This window comes from Lepisosteus oculatus, chromosome 1, assembly GCF_040954835.1.
Source record: "Lepisosteus oculatus isolate fLepOcu1 chromosome 1, fLepOcu1.hap2, whole genome shotgun sequence".
In the NCBI taxonomy this organism is placed as follows: Eukaryota; Metazoa; Chordata; class Actinopteri; order Semionotiformes; family Lepisosteidae; genus Lepisosteus; species Lepisosteus oculatus.
Window position 1 is genome coordinate 10,252,074 of NC_090696.1, and position 18,691 is coordinate 10,270,764.

At 37.0% G+C, this 18,691-nt stretch overlaps 1 protein-coding gene across 2 annotated transcripts in view; it reads right to left on the bottom strand.

Annotated features, from left to right (window-relative positions):
* afg2a (AFG2 AAA ATPase homolog A) overlaps positions 1-18,691 on the bottom strand; it is a 150,831-nt gene that overhangs the window by 96,388 nt on the left and 35,752 nt on the right. Inside the window, exon 14 of one of the 2 annotated variants that reach the window (XM_006629194.3) lies at positions 15,094-15,220. In XM_006629194.3, coding sequence (XP_006629257.2) covers positions 15,094-15,220 — 127 coding nt within the window. Of the gene's footprint in view, positions 1-15,093; positions 15,221-18,691 lie in introns of those variants that run through there. The other variant, XM_069193137.1, reaches the window with a different exon arrangement.

Here is an 18,691-nt window from a genome sequence, read left to right on the forward strand (position 1 = left end):
CTACAAATGTTAATTTAGCAAGAGACAACAGATATGGGAAAGAGATTTTTTCCACGTTAGTATAGTTTTGAAAAATCAAACAATTTTTCTATTTAGTCAGATAAGGAGTACTAATAATGCACTGGACTGGGGCATAAGGCTTCTTGTCCTGATACTGTTGTGAGAGACCTATTATTCATTTATGTGAGAAACAAGATTGTGCTCTGTTGAAGCCACTCCTTTTTATTATTGTTCCTTTAATCCCCTTGTTGGGAATCAGACTGTGAACTTTTCATTAATATGTATTGGGTTGAGACAGCTGATATTAGCATTGAAAGGGAAGAGCTTCTATAGATTCTAACCTACTGTGTTCTAAATGTAGTTTATCTGAAAAAAAAGTCCTCATAAATAATGTGCCCTGACAGCCTCAGGGTTTATCTAAACATTGCGTGAACTTGCACAAGAGCATAAAAAGTGTATTAGGTACAGTGGGAAGCGAAATGCACGTTTTGCATTGCTCAGAAGCAGGCCATTAACAGAATGGACAAACAGAACATAGTCAGTTGCAGTCATTACTAGGCCTGGTTGTTTAGTACTACCAAGCAACACTGGAACCTAACGCTCATCTCTTCACTTCTCCCTGGCCGCATTAACTGCAACACCTGATCTGTGTGATTCTCCCGTTTTAAACCCCAGCCGGAAGAAGAGTTTCTGGTTTGCCCAGATTCTGCCCTTCTCAGCATCTAACACAATTTACAATGCATTTAATTATTTATTATTTCACTATTCCCAATGGCTGACAAAAAGGGATACAAAATTGGAGATTGTCTAGGAACATATAGCCTTATAAGTCAATAACTCTTTTAACACTGATTTGCCTTTGAGCTCATCGTCTTGGCCAATATTTTAAATACATTTATAAACAGAAAATAAATCAAAAATAGTTCTAGATGGGTCGAATGGCCTCTTCATGCCTGTAACTTTTATGTTATAAGTGCAGGGTGGACATCTCCACAACGAAAGAATTAGATATGACTCAGCATACAGATCAGACAGGTGGGTGAGTTCCAGCAGCAATTGAATCTAGTGCCATTTCACTACACTACCATCTCATCAAATGAACAATATATAGCTGTCCACGGACATTAACTGCATTATTTGCAATTGCTAAGAATACACACTGCATTTAAAGAGAATGCATTAGGCAGTGCAGTCCTAAATCACATACATTATTGTGCCAAATCAGCTGCAAACTATACAGAAGTCTGTAGAGTGAAAGACACAAGGTGCGGAACACAAAGAGCTAATTAATTGACAAGAAACCCCAAAGTTCAGTTTGATATGATGAATGGAGAATGATGCCTATAGAAGTAGTATTATGGGTAAATAAACATAGATTATCAAATATTGATTACATTGAATTACCTAGTGTAAAAATGCTACATATGGTGCCAAAACTTAAGAAAGTATCCAAATAAAACACACTAGTGGACAATTCCAATAATTTACAAATTGTGCATCTTGCGTGTACAAGTGACAGCACAAAAAGGCTCTTTTCCTCCTTTTTCTGACGGGTGTCTGAGGCTGCTGCTGCCCTGGGCAAAGGAGCTGGGATTTGTCTGTTTACAATTACTGCAGTCCTGCTTCTAATGAATCTTCCCGAATGACCGCAAACTGGCAGTTTTGTTCTTCAGGAACAAGGGAGCTATTAGTTGAGGGATTGAGGAAGGAAGGAAAAGGGAAAGCCAAGAGAAGGCAGCAAGGCTCAAAGGCGGCTCACAGGCCTCAGCTGTATCCCCCCAAGGTGATCTGTTTCACAGGCTGCTCTTGGAAGACGGACAACAGCGAGCTCTGCTTTCTCCCTTCGTTTGCGGGAGATGAAAGAGGTTATTTATGGGTCTGCTGAAGAACAATCGTTAGAACATCTGAAACATTTTTATTTCTCAGGCTCAGGAATCACAGGGGGATGTTGTGCCATTGAAAAAAAGATAAATATATAAAATTCCTTGGGACGCAAATGGATTCTTCCCTTATACTTTTTTCCCCAAGATTAAATATCTTCTCACGTACATCTGGGTGTTGCTGTGCTATGTCCGTTTTCAAGATTAACAGTCTTAGCCTTGAAGCAAGTAACACATCACAGGGAGATAACGTTGAGCCAAAAGCTTATTTAGATTTAGTTTTTTTAAGAAAAAGCTCTAAACAACCTCAGACAAAGGCTGAGGTTCAGCATAATTCAGCAAGCAGGTTCAAATGCAGGAGTCAATCAGCTGCTCTTGGCTTAGCTTTGTCCACACTCCCACAACCCTTTGGGTAAAGAAGTTTTCTTCCAGCTTTAAATGTACTTCCACACAGTTCCCACTTATGTCCCATTCATGTTTCACTGTTGATACTGAAGAAGTTCACAGGGTCGACTCTATCAACGCCTTTGAGTATTCTGAATATGTGGATAACCTCTCTTTTCAAGACTAAAAAGGTTCAGCTCTCTTAGCCTGTGAGAAGAGCGACATTCCTTTAATCCTCAGATAGTATTTGGTTTCTCTTCTCTGAATTGATTCCAGAGCAGTGATTTTTGGCGACTAGCATTGTATAGAATATACATTAATTAATAGATCAATTACCATTAATATTTTACATAAAATGTAACCATGTATTTCTAAAATTAAGGCATGACTCACTTTTCAAAAGCCACAAGTCTTGCCTCTTATAGCACTAATTGAAATGCATTTCTCCTAGTACAAGCAATACCTCATCACTACTATCAATTTACATATTTCATTCTAAACTAAAATACTCAATCATTTTTTACTAGGCCTAATGGTGAAGAAACAGTGAGCTCATTCTGCACATCCTCTCCTGTCTTAAATGCTTTCAGGTATACTTCTCATAGAGCAGGCTTTCATTATACATTACTAAACAAAAAAGGCTGCTTGTCAAATTTCTGCCTTCATTTTCCAATTTCGTCACATATTTCACACTGTTGTAACAGCTTAGAAAGCCATCGGAAATGTTTGGTCTATGGTTTACCACTATTCTGTTATGCATCCTAGAATTAATACCTCCAGGGCTTTTTACTGAGATGATTCACCTTTTGCAACCCCATGCCAAACACACATAGCATTTGGGTTTTGTAAGAATTTTTTTTTGCAAAAAGTCTTCAAAATGCAGCTCCGATATAAATCATGTAAAGGATGAAAGAAAAACTTGGTTTTCTCAAGCAATTTGAAACACAAAGGCTCTGCTTATGCAAGCAGGATTACTGCTGTTTTCAATACACTAGTTCAGATATTTAACTGCAGCCCTTCCTGAGGGAGTGACTTGGAAAGGACAAGAAATTATATAGTCTTAAATCTCTGCATTAAAATTATTTTTTATGCCATAGACACCCCTTCAAAACTTTGAATATATTGACAGTGAAACCATGCTGGTTAAGTAAATCGTAACACGAGCAGTTCACATCTTTCAGTTTTAATCAGTAAACAAATGTAGAATTTCAATTATGGATTTGTTTTTAATACAAAGAAGTGCAGGTTTACTTTAATAGCAATACTGTGTATTATACAAAGCTGAATGTTTTTTTTATGATTGAAAGGGTTTTGGCATGTTATTTCATCTTTTTTTCTCAACAATATTTTTCTTCTTTTCAGTAAATTCTTCAAAATAATTTGACAATGGTTTACTTCATTGACCTTTAAAACAGAAATGTTCTCCTGCAGTTTATTTTCAGTCCTAATGATTACCACATACAATTCTAATTTATCCCTACCTGAATTTTACAGAGATCTTTTGAATGATATGGACTATGCTTTCAATTCCATGTGGATGATACCCATCTCTTTAACAACAGTTTTCAATCCCATGTAAGGCCAAGCTGGGGGCCTGGTTTGCCTCACTGCATCTTGAGATATAAATACACCTCTCCCAAGCTGGAATTACCTATTCCAATAAACAAACAGGCCCTTTACTTGAAGGTATTGATTTCAATTCGCTTACAAAGAGTAACCAAAATCTTAATGAAGATGACTTGGCCATTTGAAGATACACATTGGGATATCATTACTGCCAGCCTCTCTTTCATGCTGCTACTGATCAGTTTCACAACAATAGCTCATTTGTCTGACTTTGAAACAGAATTGCTGTTGTTAGTAATGCTTCCTTTTATAATTCTACATTTTATCCACAAACATTACTATTACTGGTCTTTTTTAAATCCTAAAATTTACATCTAATCTACCTCTAAGTAGCTCTTAATGTGCTGTTCTAATTCTTACCAAGACATTTTTCTTTAAGGTTTGTGACAAACAATGGGGTTATTATTTTTACAGCTTGCTTTAAATGGCCCCTCCCAGATTTAATGGCAGAGTGTAGTGCTGTATCTTTACAGGTAAGGGCTGCTCTTTCATATCTTGGGGAAGGTGTAGCTTGTTGTTGTAAAAGGATGATTTATAAGTGAAGTGATTAATGAAAAAACGCCATTAATAACACAGATGGATGGGCTGACAATTCAGAACTCGTTTGTGATTACATCAAGATAAAGTTTCTAATAAACAATATTGTTTATGTGGAGTACTAAAGTGCACTTAAGACCACAAGTTAAAAGCTGGTGGTTTCATCACAAAAACTATGCACCACAATAGTTTTGATCAGGACTTGGACATTGTTCTAATCATATCTTTCACAGCACTTTTTAAGAAAGTGAACTTAAACAGATAATTCTGCTGAAAGTTTTTAAACACACTGATTGCTCTGTTACAATTCACAGACCGTATATGAATCTTATGTTTGCTACATGAAGCAAACATAAGATTCATATGCAAAAACCATATATAAATGTATAAATATTCTAATTGCTCTTACACTTTGAAGTAAATGCAGTGCAGAGTTGCAGGCTTCAAAAATGAATTCTTAAAGGGTTTAAGCATACTACTTATGAACTGAAGTGAGATTTCCTCAGCTGAAAACATTCCAAGGCCTCTCTGTTCCGTGCTTACACAGAGACAAGATGACACATGCAGCAGATGTCTGCAAGGTATTAGAATACACAAAGGGCTTTCGTCTCTAGCCCATTATTCAAAGCACAAAACAGGAAGCAAAGGAATAATGCAGTATGTAGGTTAAATGTTGTTTAGTGTAAACTGTTCTCCACAGAAACCAAAGCTATACGTTAACCCTATAATGTACAAAAGCTTCTTCAGAATTGGCTTGAACTCCACTTAGCACTAAGCAGATGCAGGATGTCAAAAAATAGCAGAAGTTCCAATGTTACACTATTGCAAGCGTTGCAGAAACATATTTGTCGATTTCAATTAATTCCTTTCTCTTTACTTTAAATCCATTAGATTTATGTCCATAAAAAAATGGAATGAGATAATCATGTCTGTTTTTTCCTGTGGTATCTGTGCGTGTGCATTTTAAAAAACAACTGGCTTTGAAATTCGACAATCATACTCTGATTTAAATGTTATTCAGGGACTTATTTAGGAGGGTGTCCGGAACAGCAAATTTTTCATTGTACCCTTTGCTTCTTTCATAAATCTTAAGATCTATGGGACTGCCTGACCGGAGTAATAATTAAATATAGATTTACGATCAGGGACTTTGTTTCACGTATGTACTCATAAAGTAGAAACTACAACAGGGTCAAGGAGTTCCCATGAAATGTACTATACCTAAGGTAGCAAAGAAATACCCTGAGGCTAAGCTAATATGCTACTAAAAACAAAATTAGTCTTTAGTAGGTATATCACCACAGTATTATATACTGTATTTGCACTATATTTAAAATTCACTTGCTGTAGTTGGTGAAGATACAGAATTTGGAAAGCATGGTAAAACACTATGAGTAGCAGCAGTAAGTGGAGCAGTGGTAAGGGCTTTCGCCTCATAACAGGAAAGTCATTGGTTTAATTAAGAGGTGGGGCACTGTTGTCTTGAGTTCAAGGTACACCACTCAGATAGCTTCAGTTACATGCCCCCATGCATATATGGGTAAGTTGCTTCGGATAAACATACCAACACAAGTTACAGCACATTGCTGTATAGAGATTATAGTGTAGTGTATATGTTATGTAGTGTAGAGTGTACAGAAAGAAGGCAAATCACCATGTAACCCACAATGCAGGCTTTCTGAACCCTGTGCTGTTCAATTATGTGTGATAAAGAGTCACATCACATCATAAATGTTCACCTATATTTTTCTACCCAGACATAAAAAATATGTCTTCTCATTGAATTGCAAAAAATGAGCATACCATGCTTGTATTGAACAATTTGACTTCCTCACACAAATGAAGAAAATCAGAGGGATAAACAGGGAAAAGGATGAGGAATGAGTCCCAGTCTGGAGCTGTCTCACCTAGCTTCACTCAAATGATTAGAATCCAGGAGGAAATTACACAATAATGACTGATACAGCACAGTATGGAAAAATGCATATAGTGAGAGAAGATGCCTGTAGTGAATTAAGGAAGTTGTAAGATGTAGGCCATCCTATCTGAAATGTGTTCTGCTAAGCATAGACTGTTCCTTTGATGTCTGGACCCATGTGATAATTTACAACAAACACTACAGTGCTGAGAATTAAAATTCTTAAGACACATAAAAAAACCTCATTGGGGCACTACCATTACATGGTGTTTTTTGATGTCACTCTCTTTTGGTCTTGATCCATAAACTGGGAAGAGGTTATCACAGACAAATACCTTAACATAAAAATAATATCACAGTTAATAAATGAGTTAACAACCTTATTCCAAAAAATATTGTTTCCATATGTTTGTCTACAACTGTTACTGATTTAAGCCATGCATTTTCCATGATCTGAAGCACGATTCTGCTTGATTTACAAAGACACAAACGATTCTTTGCAATACACCTTGTGAAGGAGAGGATTTGTGCTGCTATCAATCACTTCCACCTTCTATCAGCCTTTTCTGTCCAGATACAGAGGTAGGGCAGAGAAAATGTAAGATCCAACACCTCCGCTTTTGACAGGATTTCTTTACACATTTCTAATCGTTCAGCACTGTGCTCATTCACATGTGGAAATGTACATACAAAATAAGAAATGTAAATACAATGTATGTTACTTTTTTTAATGTGAGCTTTTTTATGGGGGCAAGTGTTGCAATAAGACATTTAAATAACCATTTTCATGTTTTTGGAATTCTAGTGCATTTTGGAGTTGTTAATAGCAATTATTTTATGTTTGGGTTTGTGAATGCTATTAAAAATAAATCAAAGGGATTTGGTATTTGAGATTTTTGAACAAATGAATTAAACCTAAAATAAAGCTTAGATCAGATGCATCTACACAGGTTCTATACTTCATCCTTTGTTTCACTCTTTCAAATTTAAAGACTCATTAACGCAGAATTTACACTCATGTCTAGCGAGTGTTGCAGACTTATTGCAGCAGTTACAGGGATTTAGTGTTTACTGGAGGTCAGCCTAGTCTAGTCTAAGGTGTACAACAAAAGACACATAGATTAATTCCTGGAAGACAATAAAAAATAATATAATCTATTTAGATTTAAGCTCTTTATCACAAATGACTTGAGCCGTTTAAGTCAGGAAAACCATAACAGCTGCACCCACCACTTAGACAGAAGGGCTTGTTTTTTGTCAAAACCTACCAATACACAAGGTCTGACGAAAAAGAGATCAGTAAAGGGCAGAACTGCATTCATGCAGGTAGCTTGAAGTGTTTGTTCTTGTTTGCAGTCCAATGACTTGGTTGTCTCCAGGGCTATATGTCAGGAGAGGATAACATGGTGGTGTTGGCCAGGACTCTCATCCATCTCAATCTTTTAACAGTCCAGTCAGTGCTTTATCAGAATCATCTCCATGGATGACTTCACATGTGTGTAAAGAGAGGTGTGAAATAACAACAAGCTCAACACTAACAGAGCGTTAATATGGCTTCTACTGAAGGCAAATGCGGTTTGAGAATATGTCCCTACCACAACAAACAATATTAAGAACCTACAAAATTAAAAGATTGCACAGGTCTATCTGCATATTTATTATATGCCTTATGCCTTAAGGTAAAACTGCTTTTCCCTTTGGAAGCCTTCCACTGAAGGATTTTTTTAAACATCAGCCGCCACCTAAAGTTGGTTTAGAAAGTTTAGTATAAAGTTCTTTAAGAGGAAACCTTTCTCAAGGTGTTCAAAGATATCCCTATCAAGTATCAAAGATAGATAGAAATATATGAGGTATCAAAGTTTCAAAAATCTAAAAATCAGAAAAAATCATACTTTTTGCCCTTTTCTCCAAGAAAAAAAAGATATTGTCAAAATGGAGACATAAGAGAATACTGTAAGCCAGGTAAAATATGCAAAGTATTTTTTCCAATTGTTAACAAGACAATAGTCAATTAATAATAGATTATGACAAAGATACAATAAACATACTAAATTAATATTTCATAATAAAAAATGCCAATAACATGACCCATGTACAAAAAGCTCTATCAGTGATGAGAATTTTTTACATAATCGACACTGAGGTTCTGCAGAGGCTAGGGCAGCTAATACTTAAGTTGCTAAATTCTTCAAAAAAGCAACCAAAACGGTAAAGCATCCAACACGATTCAGTTAGAGTTCCAGAAAGCTTTTGATGGAAGTCCCTCATAACAAGGCTGAGTCTCCAATGACAAGTCATGAGAAGAAATGTATACATATGGCATATACATATGTATATACACAGGAAACATGGCATCAGTTTAAGGGGATCTACTTCTAATTGATCAGATGTACGCAGTGGTGTGCTGCACCACTTTTTTAGATGCAAAACCTACAGTGCGGTAGCTCTGGTAACTCATGCAAAAGTACATCTTGATCTGTAAACTATGCTGCAGAACGCATTGCTCTTCCTGCTCTTCCTCAAGACCCTGACATAGCAAATTACTCAAATGTACACATGACTCTAACGTGAGGGAAAATGGCAAACAGAAATAGCAGCAAGAGAATCATTAACAGTCTTGAGCAGACACATGGTAAATGAAACGTACATCTATAACGTAATCTAAAGTGATAATAGTACATAATGGGAGAATAAACATACAATTATGTGGGCACTATAAAAATATATGTCTCATGGGTGATTCAGAGCTATAGTTCGCTACACAAGAAAGGGATCTGGGAGTTGAAATAGATTCCTTTATCTTAACAAAACAATGTGGGGAATCAATTAAAAAGCAAACAGATGCCTGGGTATATATAACTAGAAGTATTAAACTTCACGGAAGATATGGTTAATCCTTTAGCCCCAGACTTGAAAAGAATCATAACCAGCTTTTCTTTCCACAAAGAAGACAAAAACTAAAATCTGTTTCCCAACAAGCAAAACTCAGTCTGAATAACATACTCGTCATTACCTCACAACTTAAGCTATCATTCTATACCTACTGATCACCAAGAGTGCAGTGCTGATACCAGCCACAGAAGACAAAATTCCCTTTATCTGAAAAGGAACAGATCATGCTGCCAGACTCAGGATGACTTGAGGTATTCCAAATCCAGGAATAATAAACAGGATGTGCCCCCAAATTACATTCAAAGCAGCTTTTATGTAATCAACATCTATTGAAATTGACATTCACTGATATGTTTCTAAAAATAAAATACATTCACAGGTATGTCTATGAAACCACTATTTTTAAAACAAAAGTTGATTAAAAAAATACTATAATATTTGTTTTTAATATGTTAACATTGTGTCTGAGGTTATCAGTGTCAACTGAACTTATAGTTGTTATGGGTTAGCTATAAAGAAGGCAATGTACTTGTAAGGGCAATTGGTATAACAATCGGTTTTAAAAAAAGAAAATTAGATGAAGATCACAATATTCACAGAGGAAAAAAAAACTTCAACTTAAAGAGAAAGAGAAAAAGGATCTGTTCTGGAACAGTAAGTACAGCAACACTGGTCCAAAGAGGACAGGTTGCAGAAAGGTAGGACACTCATGAATGCACTGGAATAGAAAATTTGTCAAAGAACAGACTTATTACTTGTTTGCTTAAGCATTACTAATCTTTGATCATTCACAAGCCTAAATCTGACAGCATCAAAGATAAATCCTACTTTCCGCCTTGTCAGTACAGTGAAAACCTCGAGGATACTAATCAGTGCAGGCATCTGGGCACCTTCTCTTACTTGCTTTTACCAATATAATTTACAGAAAATCAGCAGTTTGGCAGTCACAGGTATTAATTCCATCATGTTATCCTCCCCTTGAAACTCAGTATAGTGAAAGACACAGAAATAGATCGTAAAATGTTAAGATAAGATGGGAAATACAAAGATAATAACAATCAAGGCACTCCAAATGAAGTACAACAAATTAAATCAGGTGATATATACAAATATGGACCACCACTTCAAATAAGAGTTCCACGGTGAAAGAACATAAATAAAAAGGTTTATTAAAATAAGGGTATTGAGCTAGATCAGTGTTGGGTACACACTACTAAATCTTCACATCCTGTTATTCTTCAATTATTTTTTTAATTAAACACAGAAGAAACCATAAAGCTGATTTTATCTTGTGCTGAGGACATTTCCAAAAAGAATGAAATTCCACCTGACATGTTTTATGGCAAGGAGACAATAAATTTGGAATTATTTGAAAAATCTTGAGCTGTCTTTGTTCTTTATTGCACTTTGCCCTTTGGGCTTAAAGCTATGCATGATTTACAGCACTGTTGCTATTATCACACGTAGAATGGGTTGGTTCCATTTAACAGACACCTGCCAAGTTCCCAGCCAGGATACAGAACTTCTTTTCAAACCATTGTCACTAACGAGCCAACACCTGACAGAAAGGAACTAAAAACACTTCAAATTCACTGTGTTCAATGTGTATAACATCCTGAGAAAACCCAATAGTTTAACATTCCACTAGGAGATCTAGATGTCATGCAGGTCTGAGAGATTAAACCTTTTTTTATAAAGAAGCATCATGTTTCAGTTAGGTAAAGTATTTTGTATAGATCTAGATCCTGCCATATCTTTAAAAAAACACAATGTGCCCAACCAGTTTTCATGTCCCACTTTCATACCAAAAATGACATTAATGAAACGTCATATGCAAAAAAAAATGAGATTGTGCAGTACTGATACGCATCAATGCACAAAGGAGAGGTTTCTGTGCACCACAGAGCTGAGACTTACAGACGTAATGTTGCAGGTTTGAGCCTGGGCTACATTATAATTGATCATTTCCTTAGTCAATGCCCTAAGCATTGATAAAGCAATGATAATATAGAAATACATACATCAGATTTAGTTGTCTCTGTAGCATACATACAAAAAAATTCCATTAGTGGTAGGCAACACAGTGGCAGGACAGCTTAGGATTGTATGCAAGCAGAAACAGGGAGCCAGTGAAGAGACTGTTGCATGAGAAAAGCAAGGAAGAGACAAACCGGGGTGTTGACTTGGAAGAACAGGCTCCGAAAGGGAGAGCATGAAGCTCACAACCACTGTGTCCAGACCCCTGTCAACTACTCAAAGCAATTGTTGTTCAATCAGTAGAATCTGAGTTTCTGATTTTCTGATTGGCATGTTGGCCATAGTTGGTTAGTTTTATTTTATCTTGACCGTAACTGACAACCAATAACTACACATATATTTTCATGCATATACTGAGGATTACATAAAAATGGAGCAGTAGTTTGGAACTGCTGTCTCACAGCAAAGTTCAATTCTGCACCTGGGATGCAAACTACATGGAGCTTGTATGCTCTCCCCATGTTTGTAAGGGTCTCCTCCACTCCAGTTTCCTCCTATAGTCCAGAAACATGCTAGTAGGTTAACTGGCTTCTGTAAAACTGGCGGTGGTACGTGTGTGTTTGTGTCTGTGTGTGCCTCGTGCGTCCCATCCAGGGTGTATCCTGCCTTGCGCCCGCTGCTTGCTGGGATAGGCTCTGGCTTCCCCGTGACCTTGTACTGGATAAATAGGTTTACAAAACAGATGGATGGGATACAATGAAATTCAATGCTTCAAGTAAAAGCGCTGGTGAATTGAAAAATGTTCAACATATTTGCATACATATTTTAGTACTTAGTTTGTGAAACCCTCTTTCCACATATTTTTTTAGTTGCTTCCTTAAAGGTTAGGAGGGAGGTACACAATTCATAGGGAGCTTTTTCCTTTTTTTCCCCCAACCAGGCTTATTATTGAGAAGGTTCTGATTTCCAAGGGTCAGCAGGGTCACATTGTGTAACTTTGTAATCATGTGCGGAAAATTAAAAATTACTGGGAAGGCAGTTTAAAAGTGGGGGGGGGAGGAAAGTCATTTTATGTTTTAAACTGTCTCCTTTAGGAAACAGCAATTATTAGCCAGCAGATTAAAACAAATACCGCGTGAATTTCAACGAAGACAACTCACGCAATTCACATTCCAGCAATTATCTTGGCAATCAGAGAAAACAGCCAGTTACACCACCAAGCTGATTTAACAAAAGCAGAAAAAAAAATGTCCTGTCTCGAGAAGCTTCAGGTATACAAGAAAAGCAATAACCTAATCTCCTTTCAAAGCTGGAGCTCCAAAATGGTGAACATCATGCATTTTTAAAGCTGCAGGTATCGCACTAATTTCTGGGAACTGCAGGTCTTCACAAAGCAAGAACTTGCCATTCGCGAATTCACAGGTAACATACGAAATTAAACTGGTAAAACATTTTTTTTTCATGCAAATGACGAGATAAAAAGGGGACAGGGACAGGGAATAATAAAAGCAGAAGTTAAAAAAGTAGGTTACGCCTAAAAAACTTAGTACTTCATATCCAGAGACACAAAATTCTAAGCACATCATGATTAAATAATTTTCATATTAACATTTCCTCTCTATAATTAATCTTGGAAAATGTTTTAGATGCAAAACCTGCAGTGCGGTAGCTCTGGTAACTCATGCAAAGGTGCATCTTGATCAGTAAACTATGCTGCAGAATGAAGAATGAGAGTAAAGATAAATAGTGAAACACATATATACAGTATATACATATTTTATATATACCTCAAGGACATTAACAGGTCTAGTTTACATGCTTCATCATGGAACTGAACAAATCAGAGCAATATCTGATTTGGCGCCACCTCCTGTTTGCTATGGCCCAGAAGAAGGTAAATTAGTTCAAGAAAATATTTACACACACCTGGCTGGAAGATACACATTTGAATATTGACATCCGAGTCAAAGTTTTTCAAGGATATCTTATCATAAATATTGCTGTTCTGCTTTAAATAAAATACTAATAACAGTTAAATTTATACATCAGGGGAAGAAGGATTCCTAAAGTTTTTGTTCCTGTTGTTTTTAGTTAGTTTTGCGTGGATTTTTATGTTTTTTTTTTCTTTTATTCCTTGATTTTCAAAGCAGATGCTTTGGTAATGCTGTAAAAATGGACTTAGTAGAAATTAAACTGTATTTGACTTTTTTTTCTCTCAACTTCTGTTTTGGAGACGTATTAAAATAACACACCAATAGCTGAGCTTTTTCCTATGCTCTTATAAAGCAACATCGTGAAAACCTTCCATTGCAAAATGACTTTTCTGATTTCTGCAATCAAATAAAAACTGTAACAATAGCCCTGGGATTATCTTGTGCTTCATCTTTGCACACTAAATTAATTGACACCAAAATATCCCATTAATCTTCATTTGTCTAATCATTTCCTGCATTTCTTATGCAAATGAGTCATTTCACGATGAGACAGCCCCTCTGGTCCAGCAAGGCATGATGACTGGTGAAATCCCTAGGGTGCCGTCACAATCCCTAATGTGACATTCTATTCAACTGCCTGTGTTTAACATCACAGCTAAACTGTTTGACATTCAAATCAGGCCCTGTGGGAGGGCAAAATAATCTGATTTCTCAGCTGCCAAGATCACTTCCTGTGCTGAAACAATCATAAAGATCCCTGGGGCTTCGACACTCTTCTTCAGGGAAGCCTACACTTGTTAATAGGGCTTAAAATACCTTTCAAAAGGAAGAGAAATTAAGCATAAGGCCATGAAATATCAATTCTCCAAGGAAACCCAAAGGGAATGTTTTCATACAGCTCTGCTAGCTTTCTCCACATCATGGATTGATGGTCATTCACAGGCACTGACAGACGGGCACTTCCGATATCTTTGAAATAAAAACATCTCCATGTGCAGGACAGCAGTATAACATTCTCCTATTTGCGTGGAGCAACACTGTGACCCGAATTACATAATCAGACCTGCATCGTAACTTTGGGGTCAATGATACCTCATTGTTTTGTGATTTATTTCACCTTTTGAGTTTTATGTCTGAGGTTAACCTGTACTATTCCATTCCTATGGTTGTTTCTGACAAAAAAGCAATACTTATAATACTTCATACAGCATACTGATGTGAGGCAAACCAAACAATGAAAGCACAAAAATTAAAAAAGTACAAAATTATTCCAATCACAAACCTGCTGTGTAAGATTTGTTTCAGATTCACACAAGTTCAGCTTCCTCAACATGATGCTGGGATCAATGCTAAATTATAATATATTAGGTTGCGCAATTTGTGCACCACACTGGGGATAGCACCAGCAATGCAACTGATGCAGAAACTATGGAACAGAAGGGTATCATAGGTCCTTTCCTTAGGTAGGGGACTAGCAGGATAACAAGGATAACATCCCAAATTCTGGCATCACAATCTTTGTGCTCAAACAAGCTGCCCACAATCCCAGCTCATGCTATGAACAAAAAAATCTTTTATTTCTCCCATTTCACCATCAGCACAGTTTGCCAAAACACATGAATATTTTAGAGTACATACCCTTTTCCTGAGGTTAAAGACAATTCCTGACTGAATTGTCTATACTCCATTAACATCAGCTTTAATCTGTTTATTCTATTGTATGTCAATCTAATGGGAAATACAATTATCAGGTTCAAAGTATCACAGTACGGTATGCGCAATGGTGCTCAAAGTTAAATCAAATCTGTTTAAATTTCTAGCCATGATTGTGGTTATGGGTCTTGACGTGAACCCACTGGACAAGGTTTTTTAGCAATCAGTGCACTGCCACAGTAGTTAAATCATCATGGGTGACGAACTGGAAAGGTACGGATATGGGTCTTACCTTATCAATCATATCCGGACGATTTGTCGCGGCCAACACGGTCACATCCCGAAGCTGTTCAATTCCATCAATCTCGGTTAGCAGTTGTGCCAGGACGCGGTCAGCAACACCACTGGAACCTGAGGAGCTAACAACATAAGCTTTTTAACCTGCAGCCAATGTAGATGAGATAGGAAACAGCTTCAGAAACACCAAGGAATGAAGCCTCACCAGTAAGAGACACAGCCATTTATACACAAAGGTTCCTTACTATAGTTTAACATGGGTGATTTGCCAGAAAAAAAGTATATCAATGCCAAATGGAACAGTCATTTAGCACCTTAAAAACAGCTACTAAAACATCATATATTGGAAATGCTAAATTCCAAGTTCTGAAAACAAACGTAAGACATCCTTAAAAAACAAAAGAGGAAATGGAATCACACTAGCACACAACATTTTTGAACTCAAGGCTTTCATAAATGACATAAGCAAACAAGTTAGGAAGTAAACCCGCAGTAAGCATATATTTGGCCATGTACTATACAAGGCATAATCTCTTATTTCCATGTACATCACAGTCTCAATTGATGTACTGTAGAAGTCTTAACGACAGACATATTCTTCACAGGAGTAATGCTGCCTTTATCTGCATGTTATTGATCTGCATCAGTGGCTGAGCAGCACACAAATTCAGTGTTGAGCAGTACTGTTAGCGGGAATCTGCAATTGTACTTCTTATATGGCACATCAGCATAAACCCCTTTGTCAGGAAAGGAATTTGAAAGCTTACATGTTTTCATTTCATTTCTGTTTACCAAATGGGACTATAAATCACCTGTAGGCCTCAGTGTCAAAACTATGACCCCAAAGATCTGCCTGTACCATTGAAAAACATGTTCGTTAATAAAAGAGAAGCACAAATTTTTGGATGTGCGCACCTTTCTTATATATGAATCACTTGGAACTCCATACTTTTTTATGTATACATTTAAAATACTCTCAACATTAAAGGAAAAACCTTTTTTAGTTGGAGGATTCCTTTTCAAGGAAATTCTCTCTACAAGAACACCAGATTTGCAAAATCTTACTTTAATTTTAAAATTTCTACATTATAAATAATACTAAGGTTAATTAATATTAACAGCTAAACAGCAGGTGCTCTTAAGGGCTGTCATATCCATTCTTCTTGGTGAGCTGTGAAATTACACACTAAATTTACTACATCTAGAAACTGAAGGTTTCATTTATTAATGGGGATCTCCTGAACAGTCTTTGAGGGTTCCCTGTGGTCTTCTGATGTAGTTTTTGCAATTGCATACTGATTTTAAACTTATAAAAATTGGCATCCCATTCCATTTTAGAATTTACAAGATGCTTTTTTCTATACATCAAATTGACATGTATATTAATTTACAAATACGCTGACTGTATTAGTATTCACCACCCTAATAATAAGCCAATACTTCTGGTACACTAAAGGTTGTAGCGCCTTAATCAGTAGTTAACTTTTGGTTAATATTAATCTTTGTACGGTGGGATGGGCTGTTTTCTGCCATTCTTTTTGAAATAAGGTAAAAGTGCAAGAGGTTTAAAATGATTTTTTACAAGTTATTTCCTTTCATTTGCTGTCCACTCTTTAAAGGCAGCCCTGGGAGTCCTTGCTTTCCATCTAGCTTTTCCTATTTTCCTCAAAGAAAATGAGAACTTGTTAGTTTCTAGTGAAGAGTGATGTCAGAGTTCCTCAAATACCAAAGGTACTGCCAGCACACTCCCACAGCTGGTCAAGAGTCAAGCTGTTCACTTTGTCTGTGGGGTTTTATTGACTCTGACATTCTGTCAGGGCTTCACATAAGAAAACTGTCAGCAAGGCACACCTGCCAACTCAATCTTTTCAATCCAGCAGCCATGACAGTAATTAACTGTCACACTGCTTTATTTCCTCTGCTCACTAATTCCACTGAAACACAGCTTGGCGGGTCAAGGTTTTCCATGGTATTCAAAGCCTCCTCCACTAGCAGCAGGAAATGGCACACATCTTCCCACGGACTCAACCATTATTGCCTTCCAACATAAATCCCTTCAGATAAGAAATGTGTCCTAAATAAGTTTTATCTGCTGATTCACTGCATTCTTTGTGAGCAAATACATGCCTTCCATTTAAACTTTGAAGCTGTGTGATACTATATCGCCGATGAACCTCTAGATTCCAGCTGCAAAAGTTTGTACTGCATACTGCAGCTTTGGAAGCCAAGGCCACAGTCAACAGCATTTGCAATTTAGAAAAACTACATGTGGATTGTATCATTTGGGCTGTAAGGATGTACTTTATGTTGCTGATTACAATGACTGAGCAGAATAACCTATTTAAACACAATTTTATTATAACCACACATTTTTATGTTTGTCCTTGTAGAACAAGGTTCTGGTTCTGGTTAGTCTATGAGGTTGAAATCCCTCCTCTGCACCGTCACAAAGTGTGGCTAATTTCAAAACCCAAATCTGAGGTTACAGCGAAGTGGATGGACCTGTCTTATGTCCACACAGCTTAAGGAGCCCGTTCAATCACAGCACACCTCTCTGAAAGGCCTGCTGTACTGACACAAGTGCATTTTGATTAGTTTGGCTGCACTGTTACCTCGCAGCACTGGGGCCCTGGGTTCAAATCCCAAGCTGCTGTCTGCATGGAGTCTGTATGCTCTCCCCAAGTTCCCACAGGTTTTTGCTGAAGTGCTCCGGTTTCCTCCCCCAGTCCAAAGACATGCTGGCAAGCTCATTGTCTTCTGGGAAAATCAGCTCCAGTGTGAGTGTGTGCATGTCTCCGACTGTGAGCCCTGCAAGGGACCGGTGTCCCATCAAGGGAGTCTCCTGCCTTGCACCCACTGTCTGGCAGGATGGGTTCTGGCCCCACCATGAACATGCACTGGATAAAGGAAAATGGATGAATGGATGGCTTTGTCAATAAAGATTAGAAAAGCAACTTCTATGCTCAGCATTAATATTTTTTAAACATGAAATCCTGTTTCACCATGAGAATTCTGTCCCATCCAGAATTCCTTTGTCACATAAAACGACCCATCCATTACCATCTATTATCAGAAAGCCTTTCACTGGGCATGGAAACCCTGGAATACTGGGATCAAAGTGGGAGCAGAGGGATGTCCATCCATCTGTATGTAAAACCCCCACAAAAAGTGTCTCAGGATTAATCCAGAATAAGCTTTACATTTAAAGCCAATAAAAGTTCTTTATCTGTACAAATAAGGACGATAAGCAGAAGTCATGCATACTTCTATTTCTATATGATCTACACTAACCATTATCAATAATTATGAGATCTGTAGCACCAACAATAAAAATGTATAGTGAAAAAGATGGTAATCATGTGCCAAGTAACACGGTAGATTTTTTACAAAGTACTCAATCGCAAAAAACAACAGCAATAAAATGTTACCTGCCGTTATTGTTCATGAAGGTTTCTATAGTTCAGTTTACATGCTTGTACATGAACTAGAGAATATTACTGGCCCTTAAATTTTCTTGAAGACAATTATATTTTTACACTGATAAAACCAATTAAAAACTCCCTCTGTGTAAATTTAAAATATTCTTACCAATA